We start from the raw sequence: 14,725 nt of genomic DNA on the forward strand, positions 1-14,725 counted from the left end.
TAAATAGTCTTTCAATATCACTATTGTTTCACTGATTGACATTTTAGTACCTTTTTGTAAACAATGGAAATCATACTTGTTATTATTTTGGTCAAAATTGTACAGATTTTTATTGGTTAAACTCTTGATCTTTGATTTATTTTTATTTTCTTAAAATGTTTGATATAATTACATTAGCTTACAGTGTCCTCTTGTGGTGATCATATAATGCATAACTCCTGCATTCTCAGCATTCTCTACAGCAGGCTGATTAATTATTAATGAAATCAGCACCTGCTTCAAAGTTCACACTTTCACCTCAGGCAGTGTAGAAAATGCCAGCTTCACCTGAGCCTGTGACGGCCACTCCAGAGCCCGAGGAGGTGCCAGCCAAGTTTACTTTGGAGGCTGCTGATATCGCAGTGGTTGTGGTTTACTTTGTGTTTGTATTGGCAGTTGGAATATGGGTAAGTGAATACCTGCCGTTCCTCTGTTAGTATGTACATTGATGTGAGGAACCCAGCTATGTGGAATTCATGTTGCAGAGATAAAGCAGCTGTGTGTTTGATTTGTAGTCTTCCATCAGAGCCAACCGTGGAACAGTGGGTGGATATTTCTTGGCAGGACGATCCATGACCTGGTGGCCAGTGAGTCTTTGTGTTTTTACTCCTAATGATGAAGCTAGAATGTTTCTCTTGAGCACACAAGGAAGCATTTTTAATTTTTAAAGTCCTTCTCTGGTATTACAACCAGGAAAAAAGGAAATAATGAAATCACTGTATGCTCATAGAGTGAAGAATTCAGATAAACGTGATTGTGTAAAGATTTAACCAAAAATGAAATCATATATAACAAATTATAACACAAGTAAAAGCTATTTTTACAGCTACTGACAATGTGTTTAATATTATTTTAGCATCTATGGAAAAACAATTTGTTTATTCTCTGTCATCTTCTCTGTTTTAGTAAGTTTCCAGCTTTACAATTTAAATTTGATTAATATCTGAATTTCTAAACTAAGATGCATATATAAAAGACTAAATATAACATTTGTAAAATGGTTATTTACTGGGTAATTCACGGTTTTGTTGAGGGGGTCGAAATTCCTTTTAAGTAGGGTTAAAATTTTAAATGATTTTAATGTAGACTAGATTTATTTTTTTATTGTGCCATGTACTCAGCATAGATGAGTACACCCCTTACTTTCTATAGGATTATTTTCTATAATATATTTGTGTATGTACATTAGATTAGTCAGTGCTTAACCTAAGATCACAGTGCAAAAATTAGTTTGGGAAAATATTAAATAAAATTTTAATAGACAGGAAAAGTCAAGAGAAACATAAACATAAAATTTACATTTTCTTTGCAATAAATCATTTTCAATTTCAATGTATTATCTTATTATTCCTAAAGACCACATTTTTTAATATCTTTCTATTCTTTTGACCACACTCTTATTTTAATGAATATAACTATTTAATATATATATTTTTATAATATATATATATATTATAATATATATATATATATATATATATATATATATATATATATATATATATTTGAAGTCAGGATTATTAGCCCCCCTTTGATTTTTTTTATTTCCCAAGTTTTATATATATATATATATATATATATATATATATATATATATATATATATATATATATATATATATATATATATATATATATATATATATATATATATAAAATTTTCCATTTTTTACACTCAAATTTTATTATTTATTAAAAAAATTATATATATATAATAGAATATTAAGGGATATATATATATATATTTAGGGATATATTTGTCTCTTTTTAATCTTTTCTTCATTTTATTTCATTATTAGTTTAGTTTTTGTAGTTTTAGAACATAATATTAAATTCAAATGAAAAAATACAGCGTTGGCTGTGTTGAGTGTAAAGGCATGTCTCCTTCAGCTTGTTTGATCATATTGTCCTGTAGTTCTGCCAGTGTTTTCTCAGTGTATTGTTCATCCACAGATTGGAGCCTCTCTGATGTCCAGTAACGTCGGCAGTGGCTTGTTCATCGGATTAGCTGGGACAGGAGCCGCTGGGGGACTCGCCGTCGGGGGATTTGAGTGGAATGTATGACACACAACTCAATCCTCATCCTAAAAGCTTTGTGTTGTTTCAGTAATTACTGTTTTTAAGTTGTGAATTTGTAGACTTATTAAATAACACGTTTATTGCATCACATTCTGAAACAAAACATGAAGTGTGTTACCTGTAGGCAGCGTGGGTCCTCATCGCCCTGGGCTGGATTTTTGTGCCCGTATATATTTCTGCTGGAGTGGTCACCATGCCGGAGTATCTGAGGAAGAGGTTTGGGGGTCAGCGAATCCGGATCTACATGAGTGTGCTGTCTCTCATCCTCTACATTTTAACCAAGATATCAGTAAGATCTTTGGGTAAACAGATAAAAAAAGAAGACAAACATTGGTGGTGGTTTGAGGAAATCTGAAAGTTTGAGGTAGATTTAATATAATCCTAATTTAAATATTACACCGATAGAGGGTTAAAGCTGTCAAAAGTAAACCAACATAAAACAATACCTGTCTAATTACTAGTACTTTAAAAAGAGAGTTTACCCCAAAATGAAAATTCTTTAATCATTTATTCACCTTTTACTTGTATCAAACTTTTATGAGTTCTCCTGTTGAACAGACAAAAAATTATATTTAAAAAAAAATGTGGAAACCTGTAACCACTGACTTCAATACTATTTGGTTTTTATTCTGTGGATGCCAGTGGTTACAGGTTTCCAACATTTTTCAAAATATCTTCTTTTGTGCTCAACCCAAAAGAACCACTTGAGAGAGTAAATAGTGAGTTTTTAGATGAACTATCCCAATAAGATTTGTTCATGTTTTGAAATTATTTCCAATGATACTGCATAATGGTAACACTGTGAAATTCATATTAAATGTAAATGAAAGGTTTTCAGTTGTGACTATAGATTTTTTAAATGTAATTTATTCCTGTGCTTCAGATTTTCATTAATAATTACTCCAGTCTTCTATTGTCAATAAATGTAGTTTTAAACTCACCGGGATAAATTACTGTTTGTTATATATTTAAGAAATATCTACAGTTGAAGTCAGAATTATTAAACCCCCTGTTTATTTTTTCCGCAATTTCTGTTTAACAGAGATATTTTTTTTCAACACATTTCTAAACATTATAGTTTTAATAACTCATTTCTAATAACTGATTTATTTTCTCTTTGCCTTGATGATAGTAAATAATATTTGACTAGAAATTTTTCAAGACACTTCTATACAGCTTAAAGTGCCATTTAAAGGCTTAACTGGGTTAATTAGGTTCACTAGGTAGGTCAGGGTAATTAGGCAAGTTATTGTATAACGATGATTTCTGTAGACTATCAAAAAAAAAAATCAAGTTTAAAGGAGCTAACAATTTCAACCTTAAAATTGTTAGTAAAAAAATTAATAACTGTATTTATTCTAGCCAAAATAAAACAAATAAGACTTTCTTCACAACAAAAAATAATATCAGACATTTTGTGAACATTTCCCTGCTCTGTTAAACATCATTTGGGAAATATTTAAAACAAGAAAAAAAGAAATTAAATTAAAGGGTGGCTTATAAATCTGACTTCAACTATTGAATTTAAGAATTAGTATTCAATGTGTAATTTTATAAGCAATTGTTTATATATGTATTTTTTCATTAAATATGTATATTTAATATACATATTGGTTAAAAAAATCTAACAAACTTAAAAATTAACCTCTACATATTCATAGAGTTTTTAAATTATATATTATCTCAGTATAATAGTAAAAATTACTTTACTACTATGGAAAATAAGTGTTGAACACGTGACCATTTTTCTCAGAAAACATATTTTTAAAGGTGTTGTTGACTTAAAATTTTTCCCGGATGTTGATGACAACCAAATAAATCCATATACTGTATGTGAAGAAAACTAATTAAATTACAAATTAAGCTATGCATAATAAAATAAAATGACACAGGGAAAAAGTATTGAACACAGGAAGAAAGGGAAGTGTAGAAAGGCAGTGAAAGCCCAGACAGCAGCTGAAATATCTCAGTAGTTATTCAGCAACCCTCTGCCCTTCATCATTGTAATTTAATATTCGCTGCTTCAGTCCAACATCTACATTAGCTGGATGATGAAGATGAAATTAGGGAGGAAATTTCAGCAAGATCCAAAACACAGCCAAGGAAACTATCAAATGGTTTCAAAGAAAGAAAATGAAGCTGTAGAATGGCCCAGCCAATCACCTGACTTGAATACAAAGAAAAATACTAAACAGAGATCAGATTTAATAGACGAGACCCACAGAACCATCAAGATTTTTACACTATTTTGAAGTCAGACCTGAGCAGTGCGTGTGACTTCATTCTCTATACGAGAGAGCTGCCATCACCAAAAAAACCTTTTATATAAAGTATTAATTACATTTCAGTAGTTCAGCACGTTCTCCTTGTGTCATTTCATTGTTATATGACTAACGTTTCAGATTTGTTTTGTTTTATTTTTATGTTTGTATTGTTTGGGTTTTTACCAAAATCTGGTTCAATTCCATGTCTACAGCTCCATTAGAAATATTATTCCCAGGAAAACACATGACGTGTTCAATACTTATTATCCACACTATACACTATATATATATATATATATATATATATATATATATATATATATATATATATATATATATATATATATATATACACATATACATACACATATGTATTTGTGTGTATGTGTGAAAAGAATGTTAGAACAATCACAGAGACCAACAAATAGCATTTCCATAATTTCATACAAACACCTCTGTAGCTATATATGCACAATACAATACTCCCCATAATCATAACTGCTGTTTTCTTTCCCAGACAGACATTTTTTCAGGGGCTTTATTCATTCAGGTGTCACTGGGGTGGGATCTTTATCTCTCCACTGTTATTCTGCTGGCCGTCACTGCACTCTATACTATAGCTGGTAGTACAACATCAGAGAAACTGCTAATATTTTTATTTGTGTTTGTAAATGAAATACCGCAACTGGTGGCTTATTTTGACGCAGGTGGACTGACAGCAGTGATCTACACTGACGCCTTGCAGACCGTCATCATGGTAATAGGAGCATTTGTCCTCATGTTCATAGGTATTCATCCACTCTTCATGGAAACTGACGCTTGAGTTATTCTTGAGAAATTACTGTGACTGTTTTAACTGATTTCCCCTGGCAGCATTTGACAAGGTTGGATGGTACGAGGGTTTGCTGGTTCAGTATGAGAAAGCTGCACCTGCTCTCACAGTTCCCAACACCACTTGTCATCTTCCTCGCTCTGATGCCTTTCATATCTTCAGAGACCCAGTGACGGGAGATATTCCCTGGCCCGGCCTGATCTTCGGCCTTACCGTTCTGGCCACATGGGTCTGGTGCACAGACCAGGTGAATTTAAAATGATGTACATTTCAGCAGATTTAAAGTCATCATTAATTCAAAACTGATCATTTGTACTTTTGGCCTCATTGCACTATTTCTTATCAAATATCTTTTTTTTTTAGTTTAAACTAATGTCACCTCTCTTTTATATCTGTTCTTTTCTCCATCCTGTTCAACTGTTCATTCCTAAAATAAAATTACCATCCACTTTTTCTAACAATAACTTATAAACATGAAAGACAGAGCTGAATATATATGCTTTTGTTAAAGCTGAGTTGAACTTAATTTAAAAACAATTTACACAGAAATCTACGTTAAACATGATGCTGTGCAAAAATTCCACCAATGAGGGATTGATGACGGAAGTGCACCAAAACAAACTTTAACCTCTGCCCACTTGAATAGTAAAGAATGTAATTGGGCCTCAAACACCCTCAATATACTAAAATATTTCTATACATTGCAACTGCAATTGCAACTGTTGCAATATTTCCCATCATTTTTTTTTTAATTGCATCTTTTGCTGTAGTTCTTTTTCTCATTTCATTTTTTCAGTCAGGTCTTGCAACTTCGTCTTTCTGTCTTATACTATTTTATATATGTCTTTGCTTCAAATCAAAGTTTGTTGTGATTTACCTTCTAACTTGATTATTTATAACTCTTAAAGTTGGCATGGAATCAAAATTTACATGTGTTATTTTTACACTGCCTAACAAAAATCTTGTCGACGATCCCAGTTGTAAGAGTAAAAAAATAATAACTTGACTTCGAGTTGATCATTTGGAAAAGTGGCAGAAGGTAGATTTTCTGATGAATCATCTGTCGAACTGCAATCCAATCATCACAAATACTGCAGAAAACCTATTGAAAACCACATGGACCCAAGATTCTCGCAGAAATCAGTCAAGTTTGATGAAAGAAAAATCATGGGGTTACATTTAATATGGGGGCATGCGAGAGATCTGAAGAGTGAGGTACCAAGACATTTGTGCTGTCCATTAAATTACAAACCACAGAAGAAGGCAAATTCTTTGGCAGGATAGCTCCTTCTCATATTTCAGCTGCCACATCAAAGTTCCTAAAGGAATGAAGGTCAAGGTGCTCTAGGATTGGCCATCCTGGTCACCAGACATATGAACATTATTAAGCATGTCTGGGGTAAGATGAAGGACAAGGCATTGAAGATGAATCCAAGGAATCTTGATGAACTCTGGGAGTCCTGCAAGAACGCTTTCTTTGTCATTTCAGATGACTATTAATAAGTTATTTGAGTCATTGCAGAGATGTATGGATGCAGTCCTCCAAGCTCATGGGAGTCATACACAATATTCATTCTTTTTCCACTGCAGCATGACTTTATATTCTATACTGTACAATATTGCTGTAAAGTGACAAGACATTTGTCTAAGCAAAGTCAGACCTTACTGTCCTAAATGAATAATTAGAAATCAAGGCATGATCATATTTTATTTTGGTAAAATAGGCGTAATCCAGAGGCCTTTGCCTTACATATAAGCCACTTCTGATACCAAATGATCAACTAGAAGTCAAGTTATTATTTGTTGTTTCTAAAACTTGGATAGGCGACAGGACTTTTGTCAGGTAGTGTATAGAGTAGTGCTTGTTATAAACCAGGGGTGCCCAAACCTTTTCATATGAAGGGCCAAAAATCAAATCTGATTCATTTACTTGATTTATTTTCCATTAGCATTTTGAAACTTTGAAACAACAATCTCTAAACCGTTTCCATTATTTTCCCTCTCTTGTCAGATAGGATGGTGGGCCAGTAGGTTACCATGGGCCCTAGTTTGGGCATCTCTGTTATAAAGGATTTATCTGTAGACTACATTAGTTAAAAAAAAAAATTGCCCTCATAACCTTGAATCATTATTATCCTTGAAACAACTTTTCTTGATGCTTTTAGGGTGGGGCTATCAGTCCTTTAAGGTGTGGCAATCAGTGCTTGTCTTGTTTCTTCCCTGCCTTCACTGGAGGCAACAACAAATATACTATTCCATCTGCATAATTTAGCTCCTGGTTCTCATCATTATCAGCCATCTGAAAATATTCTGCACCAGAGGGTGATATAATCCTCCACACCTGTGCAAACTGACTTCAAATCAACCTCTATTTTATTAGCAATGGCCATCTTCCAGTGATCCATCTTTGTCGGTCACAAAGGACTAAATCATGTCTACATTTTTTGACTTACAATTTTTTCTGATTTCAGAAGGTACCTCACAGTTTCAGATTCATGCTGACTTTAAGTGAAACTTACAAATAAATGGTATTTTCTGGAGCCAACATTGTGAAAATGTGGGCACTAATGTGCACTGTATAACAAAATAATCCCATCAATTTCTGATATTTTTCCTTGTTTGAGAAACTGTTTCACTTTTGGAAGCGATATTACAGTTTCAAAAAGTTTATTTCATGCCAATTTTAACAATATAAATAAGTCTTTAAACTTACAAATAATTGTGTCATGTTTGAAGGTGATAGTGCAAAGGTCTCTGTCGGCAAAAAACCTGTCTCATGCCAAAGCTGGTTCAGTGCTCGGTGGCTACCTCAAGGTCTTCCCTATGTTCTTCGTAGTCATGCCAGGAATGATCAGCAGAGCTCTCTATCCTGGTATAATTCATCTTACTTCACATAGTCTGGATTTTAAAAAGATGTTACCTTACTATTTAGGTCACTATGTCACATCTTTCTAAAAAAAATAAAAGTGTGATGGTTTGTGTATTTTCCAGATGAAGTAGCATGTGTTGATCCCGATGAGTGTCAGAAGATCTGTGGGGCCAAGGTCGGCTGCTCGAACATTGCCTACCCAAAATTAGTGGTGGAGCTCATGCCAGTGGGTATGACAACCTTAGTTTTATCAGAATAATTATGTGCAGTTTTTCAAAAAGTTTATGTATATACAGTATATATATATATATATATATATATATATATATATATATATATATATATATATATATATATATATATATAAATACAATGTTTAATTGGAAATAAATGTCATAATTATATTTAATTAAATAGTATTAAATATATTATTAGTACTAGTAGTGTTATTATAAGTATTATGTTATATATCGAGACTTCTATACTGTAGTTACTTTTACCTATTTTGAAGGTTAAGTTCTTGCTACTTCTTTTGCCAGACTTACTTTAAATGTTCATCTTCTGTTTGCATTCGTTCAACTTATTTCTTATAAACAATTCATGCAGAAAACTTGCATTGCTATGCAATTGCCACAAATATTCCACCAGAGAATAATGTAATGACATTTTAGCCAAGCCCACTCCCCTACATGTCTCTCTCTCTTTCTGTATATATATACCTACTTTAGTTGTTTTCCCTTTTGAAAAGAAAGTTCTTATTACTTTCTTTTGCCAGCTTTAACTTTTGACTTTCAAAAAGATTTTATTAGCCTAAATTAAATATATTTCTTAAATAAATTATAAATAATTATTAATTTACCGGTTCAAATGATATACACTTTTACCATGATTTCTAGAAAATATATGGTGTAATGGTGACATACGGTTATAGAAGACAAATGTCATATGGTGTAACAATATTTTCTATACCAAAAAAAAAAAATTAATAATCATTTTATTTGATTACATATTAAAACGTAATTATTTACTCTATTAAAATCTTTATACTTTGTCACTATCAATGCCTGAAAAAGTTACTTCAAAATTTGATAACTTTGCCTTTTCTTTTATATATTTAAGAAGTACAGGCCAGAATAAGATTGTTTTTGCAATATTAAAACATCTATTACAGTAAATGATGACAGTACATTGTTTCATTATAATTTTCAGAAATTTCATTTGGAACATTAAAGTAGACACGACTTTGCTACTTGTATCTCTTCTTCTATAAATCTATTCTCACTTTCACTCTTTAACTTTTGTAGGTATGAGAGGGCTGATGATCGCTGTAATGATGGCAGCACTCATGTCCTCTCTCACCTCTATATTCAACAGCAGCAGCACCTTATTCACTATGGACATCTGGCAGCGGATCCGGCCCCGGGCCTCTGAGAAAGAGCTCATGGTAGTGGGCAGGTATACTGTGTCAATACTTCATTTCAAAATCATGTCCTGTCAAAAAGCACCAAAAAAAAAACTAGTTTGACAAAAGTGCAAGCTAGGGGGAGGGGGCTGGGGGTGAAAATGCACAGTGAGTATGTCAGAGCTGATAATAATTAATTTTAATAAATGTTATTCATGAATTAAAATATTTTTTAAAAATCTAAATTAAATATCTTTAAATATTTATATATATATATTTTAACTTAACAGACTGAATTTGCTTTTTTAAATGCTGTGCTTTATTTCTTATTTTTTTTTTTTTTACGTCTACAGAGTGTTTATTTTATTGCTAGTGGCCTTGAGCATTGTGTGGATTCCAGTCATTCAAACGGCTAATAGTGGACAGCTGTTTGACTACATTCAGGCTATAACTAGCTTCCTGTCACCTCCCATCACCACAGTGTTCATTATGGCCATATTTTGGGGGAGAGTAAATGAACAGGTGATTTAATATCCTTAATGTGAAAGGCTTTTACGTGAGAAAATTGTAAAACATTCAAGTGAAGTTCCTTCCTTTTTGTCTTTTGAACTGCATAGGGAGCTTTTTGGGGTCTGATGGTGGGACTAGTGGTGGGCATGGTGAGGATGATAATGGAATTTGTCTATGGCACACCATCATGTGGAGAGACAGACCTGCGTCCCAGCCTGCTGAAGGATGTGCACTACCTGTATTTTGCGCTTATTCTGCTCGCCCTGACAGTTCTGATCATCACAGCCGTCAGCCTCTGCACTGCACCTATTCCAGAAAAACACGTAAATATCAACCGCAAACTAGAAACACATACATGTTTACTTTTTTTTAAACATTTTTGCTTTTGACACTTTTTCAATGACTTGGTTTATATTTAGTGTTCCTATTATGCTGTTTCATATTTCACACATTATGTAGGGTGTACTACAGTTGTGTGTGAATGTAAAAGTTCTGCAACGTTTCAAAGTCATATCCTATTATCATTTGCTGGGTTCACTCCAAATGTGAATTGAAGTATTAGTAGATAACATTCAAAGTCAATGCAATGAGCGACTAGAGGCAAATTTCCACCAGGGGGGGCGCAATTCACCTCTATTGTGTATTTTGTTCAAGTTTAAAAAAATTAAACTTCGGTAGAAAAACATTCAGTGAGTAATCTAGAGCTAGTGACGCGATGCTTCTCCTTTAGTGTGAACCCAGCATCAGTCGCTCACACTCTCCTGTGATCTTGTTTTGCTCTTCTTCAGTCTCTTCCACAATTCAGTGACTGGATTCTTAACCAGAGCTTTGTTTCCAAGGATTTTCAATCAGGTTTAGGTCAGTACTCTGGACTGGCTATTTCGTTATTTCAGTGTTTTCAACTTCAATTAACTGCTTGACTTATTTTATAGTTCCTGCATGAGCAATTCACTTTGGTAGAAAATTAGTGTGAGATGAAAAACATTCAGTAAGTAATATAGCGATAGTGACGCAATGCTTCTTTTCTGGTGTGAGCCCAACGTCAGTCGCTCACACTCTCCTGTGATCTTGATATGCTCTTCTTCAGTCTTTTCCACAATTCAGTGACTGGTTTCTTAACCAGAACTTTAGCCCCGTTTCACTGTCAGGTCTTGATGCCTAATTCCGATTTGTTGCCTATATATGATTTTTTTCGTCTGTCCATTTACACGTTCTTTTAATTGTGACCCATATCCAATTCATGTGTTAACACTTGCCACGATGAAAGAAGATGTCTTGTTTTTAGCTCTGCGAAATATGCAAAGTGTAGTATTAGCAGTGAATGATTCAGTCCTGATTTACCCCCACACAGTTTATGTAATGCTATGGCCCTGATGTGTGTGTGTAGTTGTAGATGTAGCCTTTGTCTGTGTGCGCACTGGTGTTGGAGAGAATAAAGTTGTTTTATGTGTAGCCCGCAGTGCGTGTATTAATAGTGACAAAAAGCAAAAGTTACAACACGAAGCTTGCCCAACTTAAAAATGATTTTGAGGTGGAGGAGGTGGGAAAGGGCCGTAATCGCAGCTTGCGCCTATGGTTTATATGCTGAATGATGTCTTCCACCATTCTGAGGAATTTGTGGGTACGAGAGAGATCTCAGGTCTGGTGGGAGCAAATTGTGGCGACTGACCACTTTCTTCCTCCATGTTTCCTCTGTTGTTGTTGTTGTTGTTTACCGCGTCGGCATCACCACACACGCTTTTGCTTCTACGTCATTAAACCACGGAGAAGCACCACATTGTTGCGAGTTTAATGATGTACAGAACGAAATGCCTCAATAAATCGGATCTGCCTGTTTAAATGACAGTCGCATTGTCACATATCCGATTTATATCCGATTTATTTCCACATATGAAGGAGGCCTGATACCGATCTCTGAATATCCGAATGCATGCGTTTTTTTTTTGTGTTTACACGGTCATAGAACAGATCTGATCAGTGTCACATATGAGCAAAATTTATTTTAGTTTATTGACACATTCCTGCCAATAGACAACAACAGTGTAGGCGAAATCTAATGTAAATATCTATGTGAGAGTCTTAGCATTATCCTCTCATGCATTAGTCTTTTGTGGACCACCAGCCATTTTGGGGGACTTGAATGAGATGCTTTGGCCTAAAGAGTAATTCCTTTGAAATTCTTTGACAGCAAGTTTTCTAGAAATGGCCAATCACTTTAGAAAGGGTTAAAATATTGCAAACTCTATGAAAACTAAAAGGTTAGGCTATTAGTTAAATTGGGCTTCTAAGAAAATTGAGAATTTCCACCAGATTAACACCAATATCTGTGAAAATACTGAATGCGTTCTCTAATTTTAAACAGTGTTATTTTTCAAATACATAATTAAAGTCCCCGTGAGGAAGTTATCTTTTAGTATGTTGATGTACTTCCAACTGAAACTGTATATTGAGTAGGATACAAAAGAAAGCCCTCCCTTCTTTTTGTGCATCATTCCCTCATAACAGGAAGAGGACCAATGTAAGAATATTGTTTCCGAAGCATCAAATTGACATCAACAGTGAAGGTTTCCCACTCCAAATACAGAAGCAAATAGTCAGACTTTGAAGATTCCAAAAATATTTTTTTTTGTGGACTAACTTGCATGGATTAATTGTTCACCTACAGAATAACAATATGCGCTAGCAAAATAAACACTATAAATTTCTATTTCACATGGACTTTGTTTTTTATTACTGTGCTTCGGAATAAACAGTTGAAACCAGATGTTTCCATACACTCTAGAAAAAAGCACATAACCATTTTTTTAAATGTGTGATGGTAAATCATACTAAATGTTTACTATTTTAGGTCTGTTAGGATTACCTAAATTATTTACATTTGCTAAATGCCAGAATAATGAGAGAATTTTGTTTTGAGATTTTTTTTTTTATTAATTTCTAGACATTCAAAGGTTTACATACATTTCCTTGGTATTTTTTTAGCTTTGCTTTTAAACTGCATAACTTTGGTCAAATGTTTTGGGTATCCTCCCACAAGCTTCTCACAATAGTTTGAAGGAATTTTGGCCCATTCTTCCGGACAGAATTGGTGTAAATTGAATTTTGGCCCATTCTTCCGGACAGAATTGGTGTAACTGAGTCAGACTTGTAGAATGTCTTGCTCGCACAAGCATTTTCAACTCTGCCCACAAATTTTCTAAAGGATTGAGATCAGGGCTTTGTGATGGCCACTACAAAACATTCACTCTGTTGTCCTAAAGCACATTTTAACTAATTTGGCAATAAGCTTAGGGTCATGGTCTGTTTGGAAGACCCATTTGTGGCCTGGTTTTAATTTCCTACTTGATGTCTTAAGATGTTGCTTCAGTATTTCTACATAATGTTCTTTCTTCATGATGCCATCTATGTTGTGAAGTGGACCAGTCCCTCCTGCAGCAAAACAGCCCCACAACATAAAGCTGCCACCCTCATACTTCACAGATGGGATGGTGTTCCTAGGCTTGTAAGCTTTCCCCTTTGTCCTCCAAATGTAACACTGTTTTTTATGGCCAAACAGTTCAATCTTCGTTCCATCAGAGAAAAATTGGTCTTTTTCCCAGTGTAATTTAGCAAATTGTAATCTGTCTTTTTTTGTTGATTCTGCCTTGTTGATTTTCCCATATTGTCACACAAGTAAGCCATGTGTTTGAGGTTTTTCTTTAATAATATTCTACACTCAAATGGTGCCAATTCGCCAATCAGAACGTTCTAGAACCTTGACACCATCATCTGAGCTTTTTCAGAGGCATAATAATCTTATTGTATATAAACTTGACTTACAATTAATAAAAAAAAGTTATAACAATTTCTCAAAAAATATCTCTCATTATTCTGCTAATAAGCATAACAGAAACAAATATGAAAATCCCAACTTACCTAAAAGAGAAAAGGTTTAGTCACATTAACATCTGACTTTTTTAAAGTGGTAATGTGTCTTTTTATACATTTAGTATCTTTTTATACTTTGTGTGTAAACTTCTGGTTTCAACTGTATATAAAAGTTATGGAATATATTTTAAAATGGTTTTTATTCCTGTTTAGAAACAAATGGGGCTGAGAAGTTTAGCAGAACTTGAGCTAAAATAACACTTGTATTTGATTTCAGCTTGTTCGTTTGACCTGGTGGACAAGACACAGTAAGGAGGAGCGTGTAGAGCTGGAAGACCCCTGGGCCAAACCAGCAGGCTCTGATCTCAGCACAACGGAGTCAGAGGGGTCGGATGAGGACGCGCCTGCATGGTGGAAACGTGCTGGAATGTGGCTGTGTGGACTCTCCCAAACGACTAAACAAGACCTGACTGAGGAGGAACGGCAGGCACTGGAAAAGAAACTCACTAGTATTGAAGAAGACCACATGTGGAAGACTGTGTGCAACGTCAATGCCCTCATTTTGCTCACTGCCAATGTGTTTCTTTGGGGGTACTTTGCTTGAATGTACTGTAAAGTTCTATAATGGCTAATTGTTTTGTTAGAAACTAATAGTTTAAGTGTTGACGTTGGCACTTTGAACACTCATTTTTATTTAAAATGTTTTGAATAACATTTTATTTGAAGTTTGTTGCAAACAATATTAAATAATTACTGCTGTGCCATAATGACAAAGCCATGAATGAATGCATAAATAAATAAATAATAAATATATAAAATTATATCTTGCTCAGTATTTTGTTATTAAGTACAGTAACATCCCTA

The 14,725-nt window shown here is 33.9% G+C and overlaps 1 protein-coding gene across 2 annotated transcripts; it reads left to right on the forward strand.

Annotated features, from left to right (window-relative positions):
- The first annotated feature begins 304 nt into the window (after nt 1-304).
- On the forward strand, nt 305-14,680 carry slc5a9 (solute carrier family 5 member 9). Of its 2 annotated transcripts, XM_009303811.5 has the most exons (14): nt 305-446; nt 555-626; nt 1,992-2,096; nt 2,242-2,406; nt 4,899-5,004; nt 5,089-5,169; nt 5,255-5,460; nt 7,950-8,085; nt 8,205-8,312; nt 9,387-9,537; nt 9,838-10,006; nt 10,102-10,317; nt 10,783-10,852; nt 14,139-14,680. In XM_009303811.5, exons 1-14 carry the CDS (start codon nt 315-317, stop codon nt 14,171-14,173), a joined length of 1,752 nt encoding a protein of 583 aa, XP_009302086.1. In that variant the 5' UTR covers nt 305-314; the 3' UTR covers nt 14,174-14,680. The 2 variants fall into 2 exon arrangements, with proteins under 2 accessions (XP_009302086.1, NP_001107077.1); NM_001113605.1 differs by lacking the exon at nt 10,783-10,852 and having other exon boundaries at nt 315-446; nt 14,139-14,679.
- Nucleotides 14,681-14,725: the final 45 nt, after the last annotated feature.

Source organism: Danio rerio, chromosome 8 (genome assembly GCF_049306965.1).
Source record: "Danio rerio strain Tuebingen ecotype United States chromosome 8, GRCz12tu, whole genome shotgun sequence".
Lineage (NCBI taxonomy): Eukaryota > Metazoa > Chordata > Actinopteri > Cypriniformes > Danionidae > Danio > Danio rerio.

Bases quoted from the DNA above. Each gene is read 5' to 3' on its own strand.
- slc5a9 (NM_001113605.1), top strand. From the start codon at position 315: ATGCCAGCTTCACCTGAGCCTGTGACGGCCACTCCAGAGCCCGAGGAG. The intron at 447-554 runs GTAAGTGAATAC...TTTGATTTGTAG, and splicing joins TATTGGCAGTTGGAATATGG to TCTTCCATCAGAGCCAACCG. The intron at 2,407-4,898 runs GTAAGATCTTTG...TTTCTTTCCCAG, and splicing joins ACATTTTAACCAAGATATCA to ACAGACATTTTTTCAGGGGC.